We start from the raw sequence: 19,684 nt of genomic DNA, 5'->3' as shown, positions 1-19,684 counted from the left end.
CGGTTCTGCTCAACCCCCAAGTTAAATGGATTATCTGATTTCATCAATTACCTCCTCTATTCATCAGTCTCTGCTAGGAAAAATTGTGTTTTTTAAGTATATGAATGCAATAATGGCTACTATTTACTGATACTTGCTAATTTCTAGTGCTCATTAAGTACTCTCTGTTCACTATCTTATTTTATTCTTGCAGCAACCATGTAATGTAATTAATCACTCACTTTTAGGTATTTTAATTCATTTTTAAGGACTTACTTCTAAAACACAAACTTGAGACCCATACAATATAAGAATGTGTTTTTCTTCACATGACTTGGCAATTGTTGGAATCCATCCCAAAGCGTTCTCTGACTGAGGCACATGCCCATCACTTAACCTCCTCGGTCCTGCCTCCTTGAATTGTGCATGACCTGGAACCTATGACAGGGCGCTTCATGTAAGCTTGAACTGTAGGGAGGATGGGAGTTCGTGTGTTCCCTTGGCTTAATAAACATTCCTATTATTTTATATGTATTTTATATGAGCTTTAATACACTCAAAAATTTATTTTAAAAATATTTTTTCTGAACTTCGTGTTTGTAGTGAGATTTATTTTGAGGAAAACTGAGCCTGGGAATGCATCCAACCAGAAAAATACAAAAAAAAATAGTTCACTTTTTAAATCCATTTATCAGTTACAAGAAAGATAATCAGTTAGTGTAGCCTGTGACTTTTAGAATCCATTATTTATTTTGTCTGTTAATTTGTCAATCTTCTCACTATCAAGGTAATAGTTGGGATTTTAAAAAAAAAGAAACTGAGAGAACTAACACAAACTTTTTTTTTTAATATTTTGTTAATTTATTTGACAGACAGAGACCACAAGTAGGCAGTAGAGGCAGGCAGAGAGAGAGGAGGAAGCAGGCTCCCTGTAGAGCAGAGAGCCTGATGCGGGGCTCGATCCCAGGACCCTGAGATCATGACCTGAGCTGAAGGCAGAGGCTTTAACCCACTGAGCCACCCAGGCGCCCCTAACACAAACATCTTAATTAATTTCCAGAAACTGGGTTTGTGATTGATGGTACTTCATTGGTAACTGGTTTCTCCCCTTGATTTTCCAAATACAAATCATCCTCTCACATCTCAGCTACTTCATGTGTAATTCCAAAATAAAATAGTGTCTATCTCTTATAGCTGTTGTTCTGTTGGATGGGACAGCAGGTATTAAGGAGTTCTTATAGTCATTAGAATACTATTTTCTACAATTCTTTGCCATCTTTGTCATCACTGTGTTGGTCCATCTGTAGCAAGTTCATGAGAATCAGGGTCACTCCATTTTTTGTTTGTTTCCTTTTGTTTTTCAAAGTACAAAGAATTTTATTGTCTGCAAATTTTGTCATATTCAACAGTCATGCACTCAGTGAACAAACATTTTTGCACACTTACTAGGTTAAGAGTATTTTAACCATTAAGTAAAAGGCCATAATAAAATACAGAAACTCAATATACGGTTCAAATAACAAATCTCAGTGGGGAGAACAAACAAATATTTTGAAAGTATTGAGAGCTTTTATAAGATAGATAATGTCATGTGTTTCTTACATTACTTTTATTATTTTATTTGTCTTGCTACAATTGAATATATTCATGAATAATAACAATTACATTAAAATTATACAATAATCATAAAGAGAGCTAACAGTTTTGAGCACTTACTGTGATCCAAGAAAATGAACTAAAAAATTAAATATTATTTAATTCCAAAATATCATTGTCACATGAGAGATATATAGAGAGAAAGTGAGGCAAAGGAAAGTTCAGAAGCATGTACCAGCTCATTCAATAGTGTGGAAGGAAGCCAGTACATAGCATATGGGAAACCCTCACTTGTCCCAGTTTTCAGATTACAGATAGATAATTGAGATTAAAAAGATTAAGTTACTTGCCAAGGTTATACAAAATAAGGAGCAGTGTCAAAGACACCCACTGTTCCCTCATACCCATGTGCTATTGTGATTTTAGATCCCTTCTCCTGACATTAAGTGAGGTTATGGGACAGTGTTGGCTAAGAGGAGCTGATAGAAATTCATATCTCATTTCCAGACAGAAGATCCATAAGACCTGGAAACTATGTTTTAAAATGGCAGTGTCACTAAGTGTAAGTAGCTTGGATTGTGAAGAGACCCAAGAGTTTGTTTGTTTGGTTGGTTGGTTATTATGTTCAATTAGCCAGCATATAGTACATCATTAGTTTTTTAATGTTTATTATCTAATTGAAAAAGAAGGACCACATTTGCACCAGTCCAAAGTATTGGCCAATAAAGGTACTTAACATAAAACATACAGATGGGAAAGGTGAAGCTTTGCTATTTCTGAGAAATCCACGTTGAATTTGGAAAGAAATGAAATAATAAATCTAAAGAGATATTGGATTCTGTGTAATCATAGGTTTTATGCAAACAAAAAAAATAGAGAATGTGTCTTTTAAAATCCTGCTTCTTTTTTGTTAGTTTCATGGACAGAATTTAGTGATTCATCACTTGCATACAACACCCAGGCTCCTTACATGCACATCACTCAGTAATCTCACTCCCTTAACCATGCCCCTTCTATTTTAATGGGCAATAAAACAACACAGATGATTAGATATACTCTTGATTTGTAAATCTGCCTTGTATTTTAAACCTGTGGACTTAAACACAATTGAATTAAATTGTTGATGGGAAATATCAAAGAATAATTTTTATCTTTTAATCTTTGTGCTTACATTTAAAAATGTAAGACATTATTTTACATATCATACATTCCATGTCATAGTACAATTTTTTAAATATATGTTGTATTAAAACAGATTAATTTGTAGGTGTCTTATGTTTTTTGGTGCAATTATAAATGAGATCTGTTCATTAATTTCTTTTTCTTCTGTCTCACTGTTAGTGTGTAGAAATGCAACTGATTCCTGTGCATTGATTTTTATATCCTACCCCTGTTGCTAAATTCCTGTATGAGTTCTAGCAATTTTGGTGTGGACTCTTTTGTGTTTTCCACATAAAAATCATTCAATATGCAAAGAGTGAGAGTTTGACTTCTTCTTTGACAATTTATATGCTCTTTATTTCTTTTTTGCTGTCTGACTGCTGAGGCTAGGATTTCTAGTACTGTGTTGAACAACAGTGGTGATTGTGGACATCCCTGTCCTGTTCCTGACTTGAGGGAGGAAGTTCTAGGTTTTTCTCCATTGATAATGATACTTGTGGTCTTTTTGTTGCACATGGCTTTTATCATGCTGTGGTATGTTCCCTCTATCCCCACAATGTGGAGGCTTTTAATAAAGAAAAGATTATGTATTTTGTCAAATGCTTCTTTTGCATTGATTGAGATGATCATATGGTTCTTGGCCTTTCTTTAAATAATGTGATGTATCAGACTGACTTGTAAATATTGAACCACTCTTGCAGCCCAGGAATAAATCCCACTTGGTTTTGTTGCATAATCTTTTTAATGTCCTGTTAGAGCTATTGGCTAGTATCTTGGTGAGCATTTTGGCATTCATGTTCATCAAGAATATTTGTCATTAATTTTCCTCCTTGATGGAGTCTCTGTCTTATTTTGGGATCAAGATAATGTGACCTCATAGCATGAGTTTGGAACTTTTTCTTCCATATATGTTTTTTGAATCTTTTTCAGAAGATTCAAATTAGTAGAATCTCCCTGGGAAGCCATGTGGCCTTGGACTCTACTTTGTTTGGAGATTTTTGATTACTGCTTCAATTTCTTTACTGGTTTTGAGTCTGTTTTGAGTCAGGTTCTCTATTTCTTTCTGCTTTATTTTTGGTTGTTTATATGTTTTTAGGAATGCATACATTTCTTCTCAATTGCCTAATTTGTTGACATAAAGTTTCTCATCATATGTTCTTATAATTGTTTGTATTTCCTTCATGTTTGTTGTGATCTCTCTGAACATAAAATGTTCACAGTGAGTTTGCAGAAGTAACCCAAAAATTTAAGGTTAAAAGGTTTTCTGCTCAGTATTATTAAAAACTTGAAATTTAAATAAAATCAATTTTTACTTTTCTGTGTTTGACTATAATTATCGACCCCAAAGATAATTAATGATATCACATTGGAGAACTGAAAAAAAATCCAAAGTTGCAGAGAGTGAAAAACATAGGGATTCAATTATCTAAGACCCCAAAAACACTACCCTTATATGATTTACTAGAGAAAGTCTTGCCATGTGCATAAGGCCATAAATAATATTAATAGAAAATTTAAAAAATCTTAAGTATTCATAAATATAGTATGCTATATGTAATTTTTTAATAAAATGGGACAGTAACTAATAACTTACTAAATTATATATATTCAATTATATGTATATTTTTTGAAATAATGAGAGTGATAAGCTTTATTATTTCTATTTATAGGTGTTTTGGTGCACAAGATATCTATACCATTTAATGATATAATGGGTAGTAGTCATATATGTTAGACACTTAAAACAATGCTAATATTTACAAAATATATTGTGCATTTAAAATATTTGCCCTTTATACCAACTAATTTACATAAACACTAAATAAGGATTTACTAGCCTGTAGATTCTTAATAAATCCCATACCTAATCATCTTGGTATTCATAATCTTTGAAAGGGTGAATTTGTAAGGAAAACACAAATGTCCCATAAATATAAAAGAGAAATTCATTTGCATATACATCTAATTCTACTACAATAGATGCTTACAGATAAGAAAAATTAAAATTTGAGGCTTTAGGGAAAAGATAATAATTCCTTAAAGTTAAAGAAGATGCTTCATATTTCATTTGCAAGTGATGTTGTACTTCCAAGTTATTTTGGGCAACAATTTATTTGAGCATGTATTAATAAACTAGATAAGTAACAACTACCCAGTTAATTAAAACACAATCAATTTGCTAAATAATAATTTTATGAGTTAATAAATTAATATATCTCCTATCTTGGGACAGCTGGGTGACTCAGTCATTAAGATTCTGCCTTCAGCTCAGGTCAAGATCCCAGGGTCCTGGGATTGAACCCCACATAGGGCTCCCTGATAAGTGGGAATCCTCCTTCTCCCTATCACTCTTCCTGCATGTGTTACCTTTCTCTCTCTCTTTCTGTCAAATAATAAATAAAATCTTTAAAAAATAGATATATCCTATATTTAAGGGTGTGTGATTACTGGTAACAAAGTGTTTAAGACTGCAAGTTAAAACTTTTTTTTTAATGCTCCTTAAGGTTATATTCATTTATGAAATTGACTTTTTATAATGCACACATTTAATTAAACTCAAAATTTTGTGACTGCAAATTAGACCTAAAAATTAATTATTGAGAGGCCTCTACACTCAAATTCCCTGTAATCACAAGTACCCCCCAGGATAAAATGGCCAATATGGTGGCAGGTGTTCTGAAGCAATATCTGTGGTAGCCAGGAGCCTGGCATACTGAAATCATGTGCTGAAAACACATGGAAAACAGAGAAATATAGCCATTTTGTGTCCCTCAACTGCATCTGAGCTACAGTAATTTTACATTCAGTTTTGCATATTTTTATATTAAAACAATTCCTCATGGCATTGAAGGAAACCTTGAGAAACTAATTTAAGCATATGGGAAACATAAAAAATTAATAATTAGAGGATATATCACATCAATATTGACTAAAATGCAAAACTATGAGGTTCTCTTGACACAGAAGTACTAACACTTTAGATAACTGAAATTTCATAGTATTTCCTAACAGCATGAGTAAATTATATGTGGCACACTAACAAGATATACCAATACAATATAGAAATGTAATGTGTACTGTAATATATGCTTCACACACAATTTTCTTAGGATTAAAAAGTACTGTGTAATAGCAGCAGAGATGTATGTTAGGATGGTAAGGCCAACAACTTGTTGCAAAGTGAAAGACTAAAGACGTAATTATTCCTCCAAATATCTCTCTTTCTCTCTCTCTCTCATGTCATTTGACCACCTTTTCCTAAGTAAATGCCTAACCTTCCTTTCAAGCAACTCATTCTTTATCATTCCTTGTCTTGCAGGCTTGACTGGAGCCATGGATTTAAATGACACCATAGAAATTTTCATTCTCTTAAGGCTCTTTAACCACACTCAGACCCACGTGTTCCTCTTCTCCATGGTGCTCATGATCTTCCTCATCTCCCTGTTGGGCAATGCTCTCATGATCGTGCTCATCCATGAGGACCTTCAGCTTCACACACCCATGTACTTCTTGCTTAGCCATCTCTCCCTCATGGACATGATACTGGTCTCCACCATTGTCCCCAAAATGGCAACCAACTACCTGATGGGCACCAGGACCATCTCTCCTGCTGGCTATGGAGCCCAGATCTTCCTGTTTGTCACTCTGGGAGGGGGTGAATGCTTCCTCTTAGCAGCCATGGCTTATGACCGCTATGTGGCCATCTGTCACCCCCTGCGCTACCCCATCCTCATGAATCAGAAGCTCTGCTTCCTCATGACTGCAGACTCCTGGCTTCTAGAAGGGGTGGATGGGCTGATGCTGGCTGGGATCACTCTGAGCTTCCCTTACTGCCATTCTCGGGAAATAAACCACTTCTTCTGTGAGGCACCCTCACTTGTGCACCTTGCCTGTGCTGACAGTACGTTTTTTGAGTTTCTCATGTATGTGTGCTGCATCCTGATGCTCCTGATCCCTCTGTCTCTCATTCTGGCCTCCTACAGTTTCATCTTGGCTGCTGTCTTTCACATGAAGTCCACAGCTGCTCAGAAGAAAGCTTTTGCCACCTGCTCCTCTCATCTGGCTGTTGTGGGACTCTTCTATGGAGCCATCATATTCATCTACATGAGACCCAAATCCTACCATTCAGGAGCCCGCGACAAGGTGGTCTCTGCTTTTTACACCATCTTCACACCTGTGTTGAATCCCCTTATCTACAGTGTGAGGAATAAAGACGTCAAGGAGGCTTTGAGAAAGTGGATAGAGAAACGTTTTCTGGGACATCTACGGTGAGAGCGATTTGACAAACTGGCAGCAGCCAAACTGGACCCACCATGAAATTTCTCATATCCATATATTTTTCTCTCATTTGGCAAGTTTTCACTGTTAAAAAAATACTATTTCTTTTATATTTGGTAAATTAAAATTTACATTTGTCCTGCTTTCATACATCATTATGTATTTTTGTTCTGGGCTTTGGACCTCAGCAATAATAGTAAATGATTGAGGTACTCTAAGTAAAAGATAAAATAAACATTGATAAAATAAAGGAGATTTTCAACTTTTAATGTCCTTGGGCTCTGCTCACGGGATCTCAAGGAAGCCAAACTTTAACCATTACCAGAGTCAGCAAATTCAATTTCTAACCTGGACACTGATTGTACATCTGATTGTTTTATAAATAACCTAAATGAAAGCATTCCAAACCTAAAGTTAAGGGTAGAACCTCCATGGTTCTCTATGGGACTCAAGTCATACAGTCTTGCTGATAAACTAAGTCTTAATTATGGTCCTAAGATAAAATAAGGTCAATATCTTTCTGAAATAGCTTTCATCTAATTTGTAATATTTTGTGTTTTATGTTGTTAGTGAAGACTGTATCTCAAGCAGCTGTCCTAACTTGGGCTGGAAAAACAGAAACAAAAACAGAACTGTAACAACAATCACCACCAAGAAAAAAAAAAAAACAAGGAAAAAAAACACTTTCTTCTAGAGATTCTAAAAGGTTTATTCATTTTGTGTTGATAACACCAACTGTGTGTGTGTGTGTGTGTGTGAAGTTTTGAGGATAATTTAATTATACAATGAATAATTAATTTAAACAAAAACAATGTATATCTTACCTTATTGCAATTTGATAAAATAAATTTCAAATAAATGCATAATTAAATGAATATGAAAAAAATAGAAATCTTGTAAGAACTTTTGTCAAAATCTTTGTCAGAAGAGGATTTTGTGTGGATATATGTGAGTTAAAAAATCATTATGTAGGGGCACCTGGGTGGCTCAGTGGGTTAAAGCCTCTGCTTTCAGCTCAGGTCATGGTCCCAGGGTCCTGGGATCAAGCCCCGCATCAGGCTCTCTGCTCAGCAGGGAGCCGGCTTCCTCCTCTCTCTCTGCCTGCCTCTCTGCCTAATTGTGATCTCTATCTATCAAATAAATAAATAAAAATCTTAAAAAAGTTTTAAAAAATCATTATGTACAGGGTAATCAGGTTGAACTGCATGCATGTAAATATCTTTTTATATAGTAATCACTGGCTGGCTCAGTCAGTAAAGCATACGGCTCTTGATATCAAGATCAAGAAATTAAGACCCATGTTGGGTATAGAGATTTCTTAAAAAATATATACAGTTATCATGAAGAGTAGAAGTGAACACCTCTATCAAAAAAGTAACATTAATTAAAAAAATAATTCACAAATGGTAGAATTAACCACATGAATCAACATAGACAATTTATTCATAATAGTAACTAAGAACAAAAATCCGTTTTTCAATGTTAAAATAAATATCTATTTTCTATTGACTTATATAGATAAAAATAACCTTTGATCACAACGAAAACCTTAGGGCTTAAAATTTCACCTTCTTTTCTGGTTAACAAAAGTAAGTAAATTTAAGGACTTGGGAAAAGTCTAGTAGTCTTTCTGCAACATTCAAGGTGAAAGTTTCAGGATAATAAATTTTCCAAAAAAATTAAATAACAAGGACCTCTAACATGCATATTTTCATAAGGAAATGTCACTTTAAAAATGAAGAAAATCAGGGGGCACCTGGGTAGCTCAGTGGGTTAAAGCCTCTGCCTTCAGCTCAGGTCATGATCCCAGGGTCCTGGGATCGAGCCCCACATCGGGCTCTCTGCTCGGCAGGGAGCCTGCTTCTTCCTCTCTCTCTCTCTGCCTGCCTCTCCGCCTACTTGTGATCTCCATCTGTCAAATAAATAAATAAATAAATAAATAAGTAAATAAATAAAATCTTTAAAAAAACTTTAAAAAATGAAGAAAATCAAATTGAAATGGTCTTTATCCAAAATTCTTAAAATCTGAATTTTAACATCTGAATGAACTAGTGATTTTCATTTATGTAACTATTTCACATCACCTCAAACAAAAGAACATATCAAGATATATTTGAGGGTTAAAAAAATATTGGTCCATAGTTTTGATACTTACAAGATTTTGATGCACTATACTTTGGCTAATTGAACATAATAAAATGTTTTTTAAAATTATAAACATTATAAGATTTTGGTCCCAATAGAATGCCATGTCCTTGAAGCTGAAGTATTAGAATAAAATTGTATATTCAATATTCATTCTCTAAATTAAATTTAACAAATTATGGGTATTAAAGAGGGAACATATTTCAATGAGTACTGGTGTTATATGCAGACAATGAATCATGGAATGTTACATCAAAAACTAAGTACTGTATGGTGACTAAAATAACATAATAAAAAATTTAAAAATAATTGTAATGAATTAAATTACATGATATGATATGCCAAATATGACATCACACATCACATTCAAACATAATTCATTCTAAAACATACAAGGTAAAAATAGGTACTGTATTAATGCTATGTAAAATTATGTTTTAGGCTCAATCATTTTAAAATCACTTATGCTAGTGTAGTTGAGTGATTCGCATATTGGAACATATGAATTCATGAATGAGTTTATGCTGATAAGTGGTTATGATCTTGGAGATGATTCTCTAGATTGCACTGGGGATGCCCCAACACACATAAAAGGGTTGTGTCTATCAAACTTCACCTAAACAGGGAACCTGGGTGGCTCAGTTTGTTAAGCGATTGCCTTCAGCTCAAGTCATGATCCTGGAGTCCCAGGATTAAGTCCCATATCAGGCTCCCTGCTCAGCAGGGAGGCTGCTTCTCCCTCTGACCTTCTCCCCTCTCATCTCTCTCTCTCTCTCTCTCTCTCTCTCATTTTTCTCTCTCACATAAATAAATGAAATCTTAAAAAAAAAACTTCACCTGAGCAAGTTTTATGAGGAAAATAATTTAGTATTGTTATTTTAAACCACCAACATTTGCATCGACTTGCTATACAAGAATAGTAACTGCAACATATTTCAATTCTGGGAAGAGATGTGGACCCAAAACTAATACTAAAATCATGTCATTTTTTTTCATAGGATCAGTTTGCAGTCAGAATTCAAAACAAACCAGTAAACCAAAACCAAAATAAAACAAAACTCAAAGAAAATGCTAGCAGAAAATGCTGAAACTAATATAATACCAAGTGTTCATTGAACTTGAAATACAAAATGAATAAAATCATTACTTATCATTAGGGGAATTCCAATCAAAGCTACAATGAAACATTACCTCACACCTGTTAGAAAGGATAAAATCAATAATACAAGAAGATTCAAATGTTACTGAGACTGTGAAGGAAAATGATCCCCGATGCAGTATTGGTGGGAATGCAAACTGAGGTAGTCACTCCAGAAAACAACATAGAGGTGTCTCAGAAAGTTGAAAACAGAACTACTCTGTGTTCCACCAATTCCACTACTAGGTATAGTTATGCAAAGAATACAAAAATACTAATTCAAGGGATACATGAACCCCTGTTTACAACATCGTTATTTATAATTGCCAATATATAGAAACAGCCCAAATGTCCATTGATTGATGAATGGATACAGAAGTAGTATAGATAGATAGGTAGATATAGACATAGATAGATACCATGTATGTATACAGAAGAGCTATGTGTGTGTATGTGTGTGTATGTGTATACATAAAATATATTTAAAAATAATATATATTGCTTTCCAGTCTCTTTCTTGCTTTTATATTTTACACAAATCTCCCATTCATGAGCTACAGGAAGGCACATTGTCCAGATGTCTCCATTTCTCACTGTGATGAAAACGTCCTGTAGTTGCTCATTTCTTTTCCCTACTTAGCTCTTTGGTGTCCCCATTTCCCATTAAATTAATTTTCTGAATCTCTTTATCTCTGTTTGAAAATATATTAAGTGGTTTCCATTTTTGTAACTGGACATTTCATAAGAACTTTCTGCTTGAATGATGGCTAACATGCAACACATTGCTAAATGCAACAAGCACAGAAAAAAATGGTTTGAAAGTGACAACCTCCTCAAGTATTTACTTCTCATGGATATGGAAGAAGCAGAAAAAAAAGCTATCTCTAAAGTCCTTAACTTAGAATTGATAAGAAGACATTTTCAGTCACATAGCATTGAACAAAGCAAATGATTACATGTCCTGGCTTATACATGTATAGTGGAAACTTCAATCCTCTCACGCAGATCAGAAAATATCAGGGAATATTTGTAAAATAAAATAATACTTTATGTAAGATTCCAAAAGATTCCAAATATGCACCCTCAGGAAGTTGACTGAGAAAACCTCTTAGTCATAAGAAAATCATTTTCTATAATTATCATGGCAAGTTGTCAATGAAGATATTGGACAGAAAAAAAAAAAAGTACTCCAGAGGAATGATCCAAAAGTAGTTATGAGAAAACAGGGGGAATATGCTCCATGGAAACAGAATAATGGCTTCATTTATGAATGTTCTTCATCCCAAGGCACCCGCATATCTGCCCAGTGAGATCTGAGAATATCTGAGAACCAATTCCTGTGCTTCTCCTATTGTTGGCTTCTTTAGAGGACTATTCATTGGTGGTGTTAGGCTCTTTAATCACCAAAAGCTTTGTGTATTTTGAATTGTTCCACAGGTCATGTGATAAAATAAATCATTTCTAGAACATTATGGGTACCTCCTCATCACATGGCTAAATGCAACTTTTGGTTGTCTTCTTTTGGGGGGGTTGAGCTTATTTTGTCAGAGAAAATTAAGTAAGCCAAATTAAATAATCACAAAAGAAAACTCATTCATTCATGATGCAGGTTAATAATCTGGACTTCTTTCTTCTGGACTAAGAATCATATTGCACATCCTTTGTCCTTGAAGGATAGGATGGTATGTAAAACATCAGGGAAACAAGCATGTGTAACACCTGATTATGTGATTTAAGACCAAATAACTGACCTTCCATATCCTGTTTCACATGCCATATATAGACTGCTGATGTTCATGGTGAGTGAAGTATCATTAACTGTTTCTGAAGGGATGCAACTTCCAAGATGATATATGGCATTATCAAGATTTCCATCTTTTTATTTTATAATGTAGGGACTTTTAAGTCACTGTTGGTTAAGCAGCACAGATTACTTCCCAGTCTCCAGACACTCATGCATTCATTGACTTATTCCTGGTTCAGACATTGTGTCATTTCAATGAGAAACTGTGGCTTTATATATAAAGTCAATTGGCACATAAACTCTGACATAAAATGTTTGAATACTGAAGTGAGATATGGTATAAAATACATTTGGGAAGAAAAAAATCATACACTTTTCTCAAATATATTTGAATTATGTAGGAGTGCAATAATAAAAAGGAGTTTGAAAAATCATATTTCTCATTATGGTTTCAATCAATGTGCTATACTTTAGTAGTAAAACTATTGCTTTGAAGTGTAAACAAATTTTATCCTTTCAGCTTTTTTTTTTAATTTAATTAATTAATTTATTTTTATTTGCTTATTTACAGCATAACAGTGTTCATTGTTTTGGCATCACACCCAGTGCTCCATGCAGTACGTGCCCTCCCTATTACCCACCACCTGGTTCCTCAACCTCCCACCCCACCCCACACCCTCCCACCGCCCTTTCATAACCCTCTGGTTGTTTTTCAGAGTCCATAGTCTCTCATGGTTCATCTCCCCTTCCAGTTTCACTCAACTCCCTCTCCTCTCCATCTCCCCATGTCCTCCATGTTATTTGTTATGCTCCACAAATAAGTGAGACCATATGATACTTGACTCTCTCTGCTTGACTTATTTCGCTCAGCATAATTTCTTCCAGTCCTGTCCATGTTGCTACAAAAGTTGGGTACTCGTCCTTTCTGATGGAGGCATAATACTCCATTGTGTATATGGACCACATCTTCCTTATCCATTCATCCGTTGAAGGGCATCTTGGTTCTTTCCACAGTTTGGCGACCGTAGCCATTGCTGCAATAAACATTGGGGTACAAATGGCCCTTCTTTTCACTACATCTGTATCTTTGGGGTAAATACCCAGCAGTGCAATTGCAGGGTCATAGGGAAGCTCTATTTTTAATTTCTTCAGGAATCTCCACACTGTTCTCCAAAGTGGCTGCACTAACTTGCATTCCCACCAACAGTGTAAGAGGGTTCCCCTTTCTCCACATCCTCTCCAGCACACGTTGTTTCCTGTCTTGCTAATTTTGGCCATTCTAACTGGTGTTAGGTGGTATCTCAATGTTGTTTTAATTTGAATCTCCCTGATGGCTAGTGATGATGAACATTTTTTTATGTGTCTGAGAGCCATTTGTATGTCTTCGTTGGAGAAGTGTCTGTTCATATCTTCTGCCCATTTTTTGATATGATTATCTGTTTTGTGTGTGTTGAGTTTGAGAAGTTCTTTGTAGATCCTGGATATCAACCTTTTGTCTGTACTGTCATTTACAAATATCTTCTCCCATTCCGTGGGTTGCCTCTTTGTTTTGTTGACTGTTTCCTTTGCTGTGCAGAAGCTTTTGATCTTGATGAAGTCCCAAAAGTTCATTTTGGCTTTTGTTTCCTTGGCCTTTGGAGACTTATCTTGAAAGAAGTTGCTGTGGCTGATATCGAAGAGATTACTGCCTATGTTCTCCTCTAGGATTCTGATAGATTCCTGTCTCACGTTGAGGTCTTTTATCCATTTCGAGTTTATCTTTGTGAACGGTGTAAGAGAATGGTCGAGTTTCATTCTTCTACATATCGCTGTCCAGTTTTCCCAGCACCATTTATTGAAGAGACTGTCTTTTTTCCATTGAATATTTTTTCCTGTTTTGTCGAAGATTATTTGACCATAGAGTTGAGGGTCCATATCTGGGCTCTCCACTCTGTTCCACTGGTCTATGTGTCTGTTTTTATGCCAGTACCACGCTGTCTTGGTGATCACAGCTTTGTAGTAAAGCTTGAAATCGGGTAACGTGATGCCGCCAGTTTTGTTTTTGTTTTTCAACATTTCCTTAGCAATTCGGGGTCTCTTCTGACTACATGCAAATTTTAGGATTATTTGCTGCAGCTCTTTGAAAAATATCGGTGGAATTTTGATCGGAATGGCATTAAAAGTATAGATTGCTCTAGGCAGTATAGACATTTTAACAATGTTTATTCTTCCAATCCAAGAGCATGGAACAGTCTTCCATCTTTTTGTGTCTTCTTCAATTTCTTTCATGAGTGTTCTGTAGTTCCTCGAGTACAGGTCCTTTACTTCTTTGGTTAGGTTTATGCCCAGGTATCTTATGGTTTTTGGTGCTATAGTAAATGGAATCGATTCTCTAATTTCCCTTTCTGTATTTTCATTGTTAGTGTATAAGAAAGCCACTGATTTCTGTACATTGACTTTGTATCCTGCCACGTTGCTGAATTGCTGTATGAGTTCTAGTAGTTTGGGGGTGGAGTCTTTGGGGTTTTCCATATAAAGAATCATGTCATCTGCGAAGAGAGAGAGTTTGACTTCTTCCTTGCCAATTTGGATACCTTTTATTTCTCTTTGTTGTCTGATTGCCGTTGCTAGAACTTCTAATACTATGTTGAACAAGAGTGGTGAGAGTGGGCATCCTTGTCGTGTTCCTGATCTCAACGGAATGCTGCAAGCTTTTTCCCATTGAGGATGATATTTGCTGTGGGTCTTTCATAGATAGATTTTATGAAGTTCAGGAATGTTCCCTCTATCCCTATACTTTGAAGCGTTTTCATCAGGAACGGATGCTGGATTTTGTCAAATGCTTTTTCTGCATCAATTGAGAGGACCATGTGGTTCTTCTCTCTTCTCTTATTGATGTGTTCTATCACACTGATTGATTTGCGAATGTTGAACCAACCTTGCAACCCAGGGATGAATCCCACCTGGTCATGGTGGATAATCTTTTGAATGTGCTGCTGGATCCTGTTTGCTAGGATCTTGTTGAGAATCTTTGCATCCATATTCATCAGTGATATTGGTCTGAAATTCTCCTTTTTGGTAGGGTCTTTGCCTGGTTTGGGGATCAGGGTAATGCTGGCTTCATAAAAAGAGTCTGGAAGTTTTCCTTCTGCTTCAATTTTTTGGAACAGCTTCAGGAGAATTGGTGTGATTTCTTCTTTGAAAGTTTGGTAGAATTCCCCAGGGAATCCGTCAGGTCCTGGGCTCTTGTTTTTTGGGAGGTTTTTGATCACTGCTTCAATCTCATTACTAGATATTGGTCTATTCAGGTTGTCAATTTCTTCCTGGTTCAATTTTGGGAGTTTGTAGCTTTCCAGGAATGCATCCATTTCATCTAGGTTGCTTAGCTTATTGGCATATAACTGTTGGTAATAATTTCTGATGATTGTTTCTATTTCCTTGGTGTTAGTTGTGATCTCTCCCTTTTCATTCATAATTTTATTAATTTGGGCTTTCTCTCTTTTCTTTTGGATTAGTGTGGCCAATGGTTTATTGATCTTATTAATTCTTTCAAAAAACCAGCTTCTAGTTTCATGGATACGTTCTACTGTATCTCTCGTTTCTACCTCATTGATCTCTGCTCTAATCTTGATTATTTCCCTTCTTGCACGTGGAGTTGGTTTGATTTGTTGTTGATTCTCCAGTTCTTTAAGGTGTAGAGACAGCTGGTGTATTCTGGATTTTTCAATGTTTTTGAGGGAGGCTTGGATGGCTATGTATTTCCCCCTTAGAACCGCCTTTGCTGTATCCCATAGGTTTTGGACCGAAGTGTCTTCATTCTCATTGGTTTCCATGAATTGTTTAAGTTCATCTTTGATCTCCTGGTTGATCCAAGCATTCTTAAGCAAGGTGGTCTTTAGCTTCCAGGTGTTTGAGTTCCTTCTGAACTTTTCCTTGTGATTGAGCTCCAGTTTCAAAGCATTGTGATCGGAGAATATGCAGGGAATAATGTCAGTCTTTTGGTATCGGTTGAGTCCTGCTTTGTGACCCAGTATGTGGTCTATTCTGGAGAAGGTTCCATGTGCACTTGAGAAGAATGAGTATTCTGTTGTTTTAGGGTGGAATGTTCTGTATATGTCTATGAGGTCCATCTGGTCCAATGTTTCATTCAATGCTCTTATTTCTTTATTAATTTTCTGCTTCGATGATCTGTCTATTTCTGAGAGAGGCGTATTAAGATCTCCTACTATTATTGTATTCATATCAATATGGCTCTTTATCTTGATTAATAGTTTTCTTATGTAATTGGGTGCTCCCATATTGGGGGCATAGATATTCACAATTGTTAGATCGTCTTGACGGATAGTCCCTTTAAGAATTATGTAGTGTCCTTCTGTATCTCTGACTACAGTCTTTAGTTTAAAATCTAATTTATCTGATATGAGAATTGCTACTCCGGCCTTCTTTTGAGGCCCATTGGCATGAAAGATGCTTCTCCATCCCTTCACTTTCAGTCTGGGTGTATCCTTAGGTTCAAAATGGGTCTCTTGTAGACAACATATGGATGGGTCCTGTCGTTTTATCCAATCTGCAACCCTGTGTCGTTTTATGGGCGCATTTAGGCCATTCACATTGAGAGTGATTATTGAGAGGTAGGTTTTTATTGACATCGTGTTGCCTTTGAAGTCTTTCTGTCTATAGATTGTTTCTATATTTCTGTTCAATGATATTCTTAGGATTTTTTCTCTTTTATAGGACCCCCCTTAATATTTCCTGCAGTGTCGGCTTGGTGGTTGCATAGTCTTTTAAGCCTTGCCGGTCTTGGAAACTCTTTATCTCTCCATCCATTTTAAATGTCAGTCTTGCTGGATAGAGTATTCTTGGTTGCATGTTCTTCTCATTTAGTACTCTGAATATATTTTGCCAGCCCTTCCTGGCTTTCCAGGTCTCTGTGGAAAGGTCTGACGTTATTCTAATGGGCTTTCCTCTGTATGTAAGAAGCTTCTTTGTCCTAGCTGCTTTTAAGAGGGTCTTTCTTGAAACATAATTCCCCATTTTAACTATAAGGTGCCGTGAGGACTTTCGAGAATCTAAAATCTTGGGAGGAGATCTTTCTGCCTCTAGTACATGAACATTGTTTCCATTCGTGAGATTGGGAAAATTTTCATAGACAACTTCTTCCACTATATCTTCTAGACTTCTTTCTTTTTCTTCCCCTTCAGGGATTCCAATAATTCTGACGTTGGAACATTTCATGGCATCGTTTATTTCCCTGATTCTGTTTTCGTGGCTTCTGAGCTGTTTGCTCCAGGCTTCCTCCTGATCCTTTCTCTCTATCTGTTTGTCCTCCAGATCACTAATTCTATCTTCTGTCTCAGTTACCCTAGCTTTTAGAGAATTTAGATTGGATTGGAACTCATTGAGAGCATTTTGAACATCATCCCTGGTGGCTTTCAGTTCTGCCCTAACATTGTGAACATCATCCCTGGTGGCTTTCAGTTCTGCCCTAATCAATTCTGTTTGGCCATCCATGGCTTTCTCCAACCTAGCTATTGCCTGGATAATTGTTAGTCTGAATTCCTTTTCTGACATATTGTCTATGTCGATAGCCATTAGTTCTGTTGCAGAAGGCCCATCCTCTGTATTTTTCTTCTGTTGGGTATTCCTCCTCCTAGTCATTTTGGTAAGAGATGACTGAACAGATGCAGCTGGACTTATCGATTGTGGTGCTGTCAATGTGCACCCTGGAACGCTTCTGTGCAATCAGGATTCCCCAACCAAATGAGAGAAAAAAGAAAAGAAAAAGAAATAGAGAAGAAGAAAGAAAAAAAAGGGGGAAAGAAAAAAGGAAGAAAAAAAAAGAGAGAGAGAGAGAGATAGGAAAAAAAAAGAAGATATAAGAGAAGGCTCAGCCCAAATGGGCCACAAGGTAAGATTTGTGGAGTATACAAACAAAAACAGACAGACAAAGAGTGATAAAAGTATATGACAAGAGATAAAAATATGTATATATAAGCAAAAAAAAGGGAAAAACCTCCTCAGAAAGAACCCCAAGTATAAGATTTATATATTGTCAGGACAGACACAAATTCACAGAAACACTGACAGAAGGAAAAATTGGGAGAATGGTTATAGATTCTCAGTGTGGGTGAGGAAGGTTATTTTGATTCTTCCTGAAGGTATCTTGATGTTTTTGTTAAGGGACTCAACTTTCCTAAGTTACAGGGGGATTAGAAACTGGTTTGCCTATAGGGGTAGCATTGATTGGGGAAAGGGGGTTACCTTGAAGTTTAACTCTATATGTATAGTAGAAAATAAAAATTAAAAAAAGAATAAACTAGACTAAACTAAGTTAAAATTAAAAAATAGAAAAACAAAAGAAAAACACGGGTGTATGTATGAAAAATTTCAGGTTAGAAGGTTATTAAAGAATTTGATGTACTGGACATCTCAGTGTGATGGTAAATAGGTTAAAAAATTATCTGTATGTATAAAAAAAAGAACCAGAATATTGGTAAAGAGTTAAAAATAAAAGTTGTATTTATGAAGTAGTGGTGGTTGTTCTCTTGTAGTCTTTTTTTTTTTTTTTTTTTCCTTCCTTCCTGGTTGGTTTTCTGGGGGAGGGGCCTGCCACGTGGGTTTTCAGACAATGATGTTCCCTGAGTTAGGTCCTCCCGCTCCCCTCAAGGGGGTGAGCTCTTTTTTTTTCAGGAAACTGTTTTTTTTTTTTTTTTCAGCCTTTTGTTCTCTGGGGGTTTTTATGTTCTTTCATCTGCTTTCTCTCGCCTTGACAGCTTTTGATGGTTTTTGGAGGTTTAGAGGAGAGCAAACAGCACCCCAACCTCCCTCTCAGAGAGAAGCCTCAGACTGTTTTGCAAAAGCTGCTGGCAGAGTTGGTTCTGGGTCACTGTCCCTGGGGATGCAGGGGCTCCTCCTTGTGCCCAAAACCAGGGCAGCTGTGGCTGTCTAGGCAGCTCCAGACCGCCATAGAGGTTCGGAGCAGAGATCGCGCACTGAAATTTTCCCGCTGTCCCGGGCTGGGAATGTCTGGTTTTTCCTGCTGCCAGAGCTCCAGGCTAGCGCCTATGAGCACCTTTCCCAAGGGAGGGTGTGGGACGCGCGCGTTTCAGGATTGCCATCAGGCCAGGCTCCCAGCCCCTCACGGGAGACAGACCCCACTCATTCTCAAGCGCGCTGGCGTTCAGGTGCACTCGCGGCTCAGGGACCGAGACCTGATTTCTCCGCCGCACTCTCTCTGGCTCCGCGCCAGGGGAGGCTGTCCTGGGTCCGGGGACTTAGGTCCCTGACCCTAACCGCCCAGGTTCCCACTATTACCCCCCCGCCACCGCGATCCTTTGCTGTTTGTTTTTTGAGTGCTTTCCACCAGACTCCAAGTTAATGCTGGTCCCCAGACGCAGAGCACTCTCGTGTTGGGGTGTTACTTTCCAATCGGTCACCTCTGGTGGCTCCCTCCCCCTTTTGTTTATCTTCCGATATCAGTCCGATGCTCCCAGTCTGCTTTACCTGCCACTGGCGTCTTCTGCTCCAGTAGAGATCCAGACGTGTATAATTCTGATCTCAGGCTGATTTCATGGGTGGTCGGAGTTCTTTGGTAGGTAATCAGCTCACTTTAGGGTACAGGTTGAAATGGTGCCTCCTCCTACTTCCCCGCCATCTTGCTCCTT

At 36.8% G+C, this 19,684-nt stretch overlaps 1 protein-coding gene across 1 annotated transcript; it reads left to right on the top strand.

Annotated features, from left to right (window-relative positions):
* The first annotated feature begins 6,069 nt into the window (after nt 1-6,069).
* On the top strand, nt 6,070-10,912 carry LOC123938371 (olfactory receptor 2T33-like). The gene is made up of 2 exons (XM_045999698.1): nt 6,070-6,985; nt 10,875-10,912. The coding sequence occupies exons 1-2, from the start codon at nt 6,070-6,072 to the stop codon at nt 10,910-10,912; spliced, it is 954 nt and encodes a 317-aa protein (XP_045855654.1).
* The last annotated feature ends 8,772 nt before the right edge of the window (nt 10,913-19,684 follow it).

The sequence above is a fragment of the Meles meles genome, chromosome 3, assembly GCF_922984935.1.
Source record: "Meles meles chromosome 3, mMelMel3.1 paternal haplotype, whole genome shotgun sequence".
NCBI classification, from domain to species: Eukaryota; Metazoa; Chordata; class Mammalia; order Carnivora; family Mustelidae; genus Meles; species Meles meles.
This window is presented reverse-complemented; position numbering and strand designations above follow the sequence as displayed.

Coding starts and splice junctions, on each gene's coding strand:
- LOC123938371 (XM_045999698.1), top strand. CDS start 6,070: ATGGATTTAAATGACACCATAGAAATTTTCATTCTCTTAAGGCTCTTT. Junction 6,986..10,874: donor GAGAAAGTGGATAGAGAAAC/GTTTTCTGGGAC, acceptor CACATTGTCCAG/ATGTCTCCATTTCTCACTGT.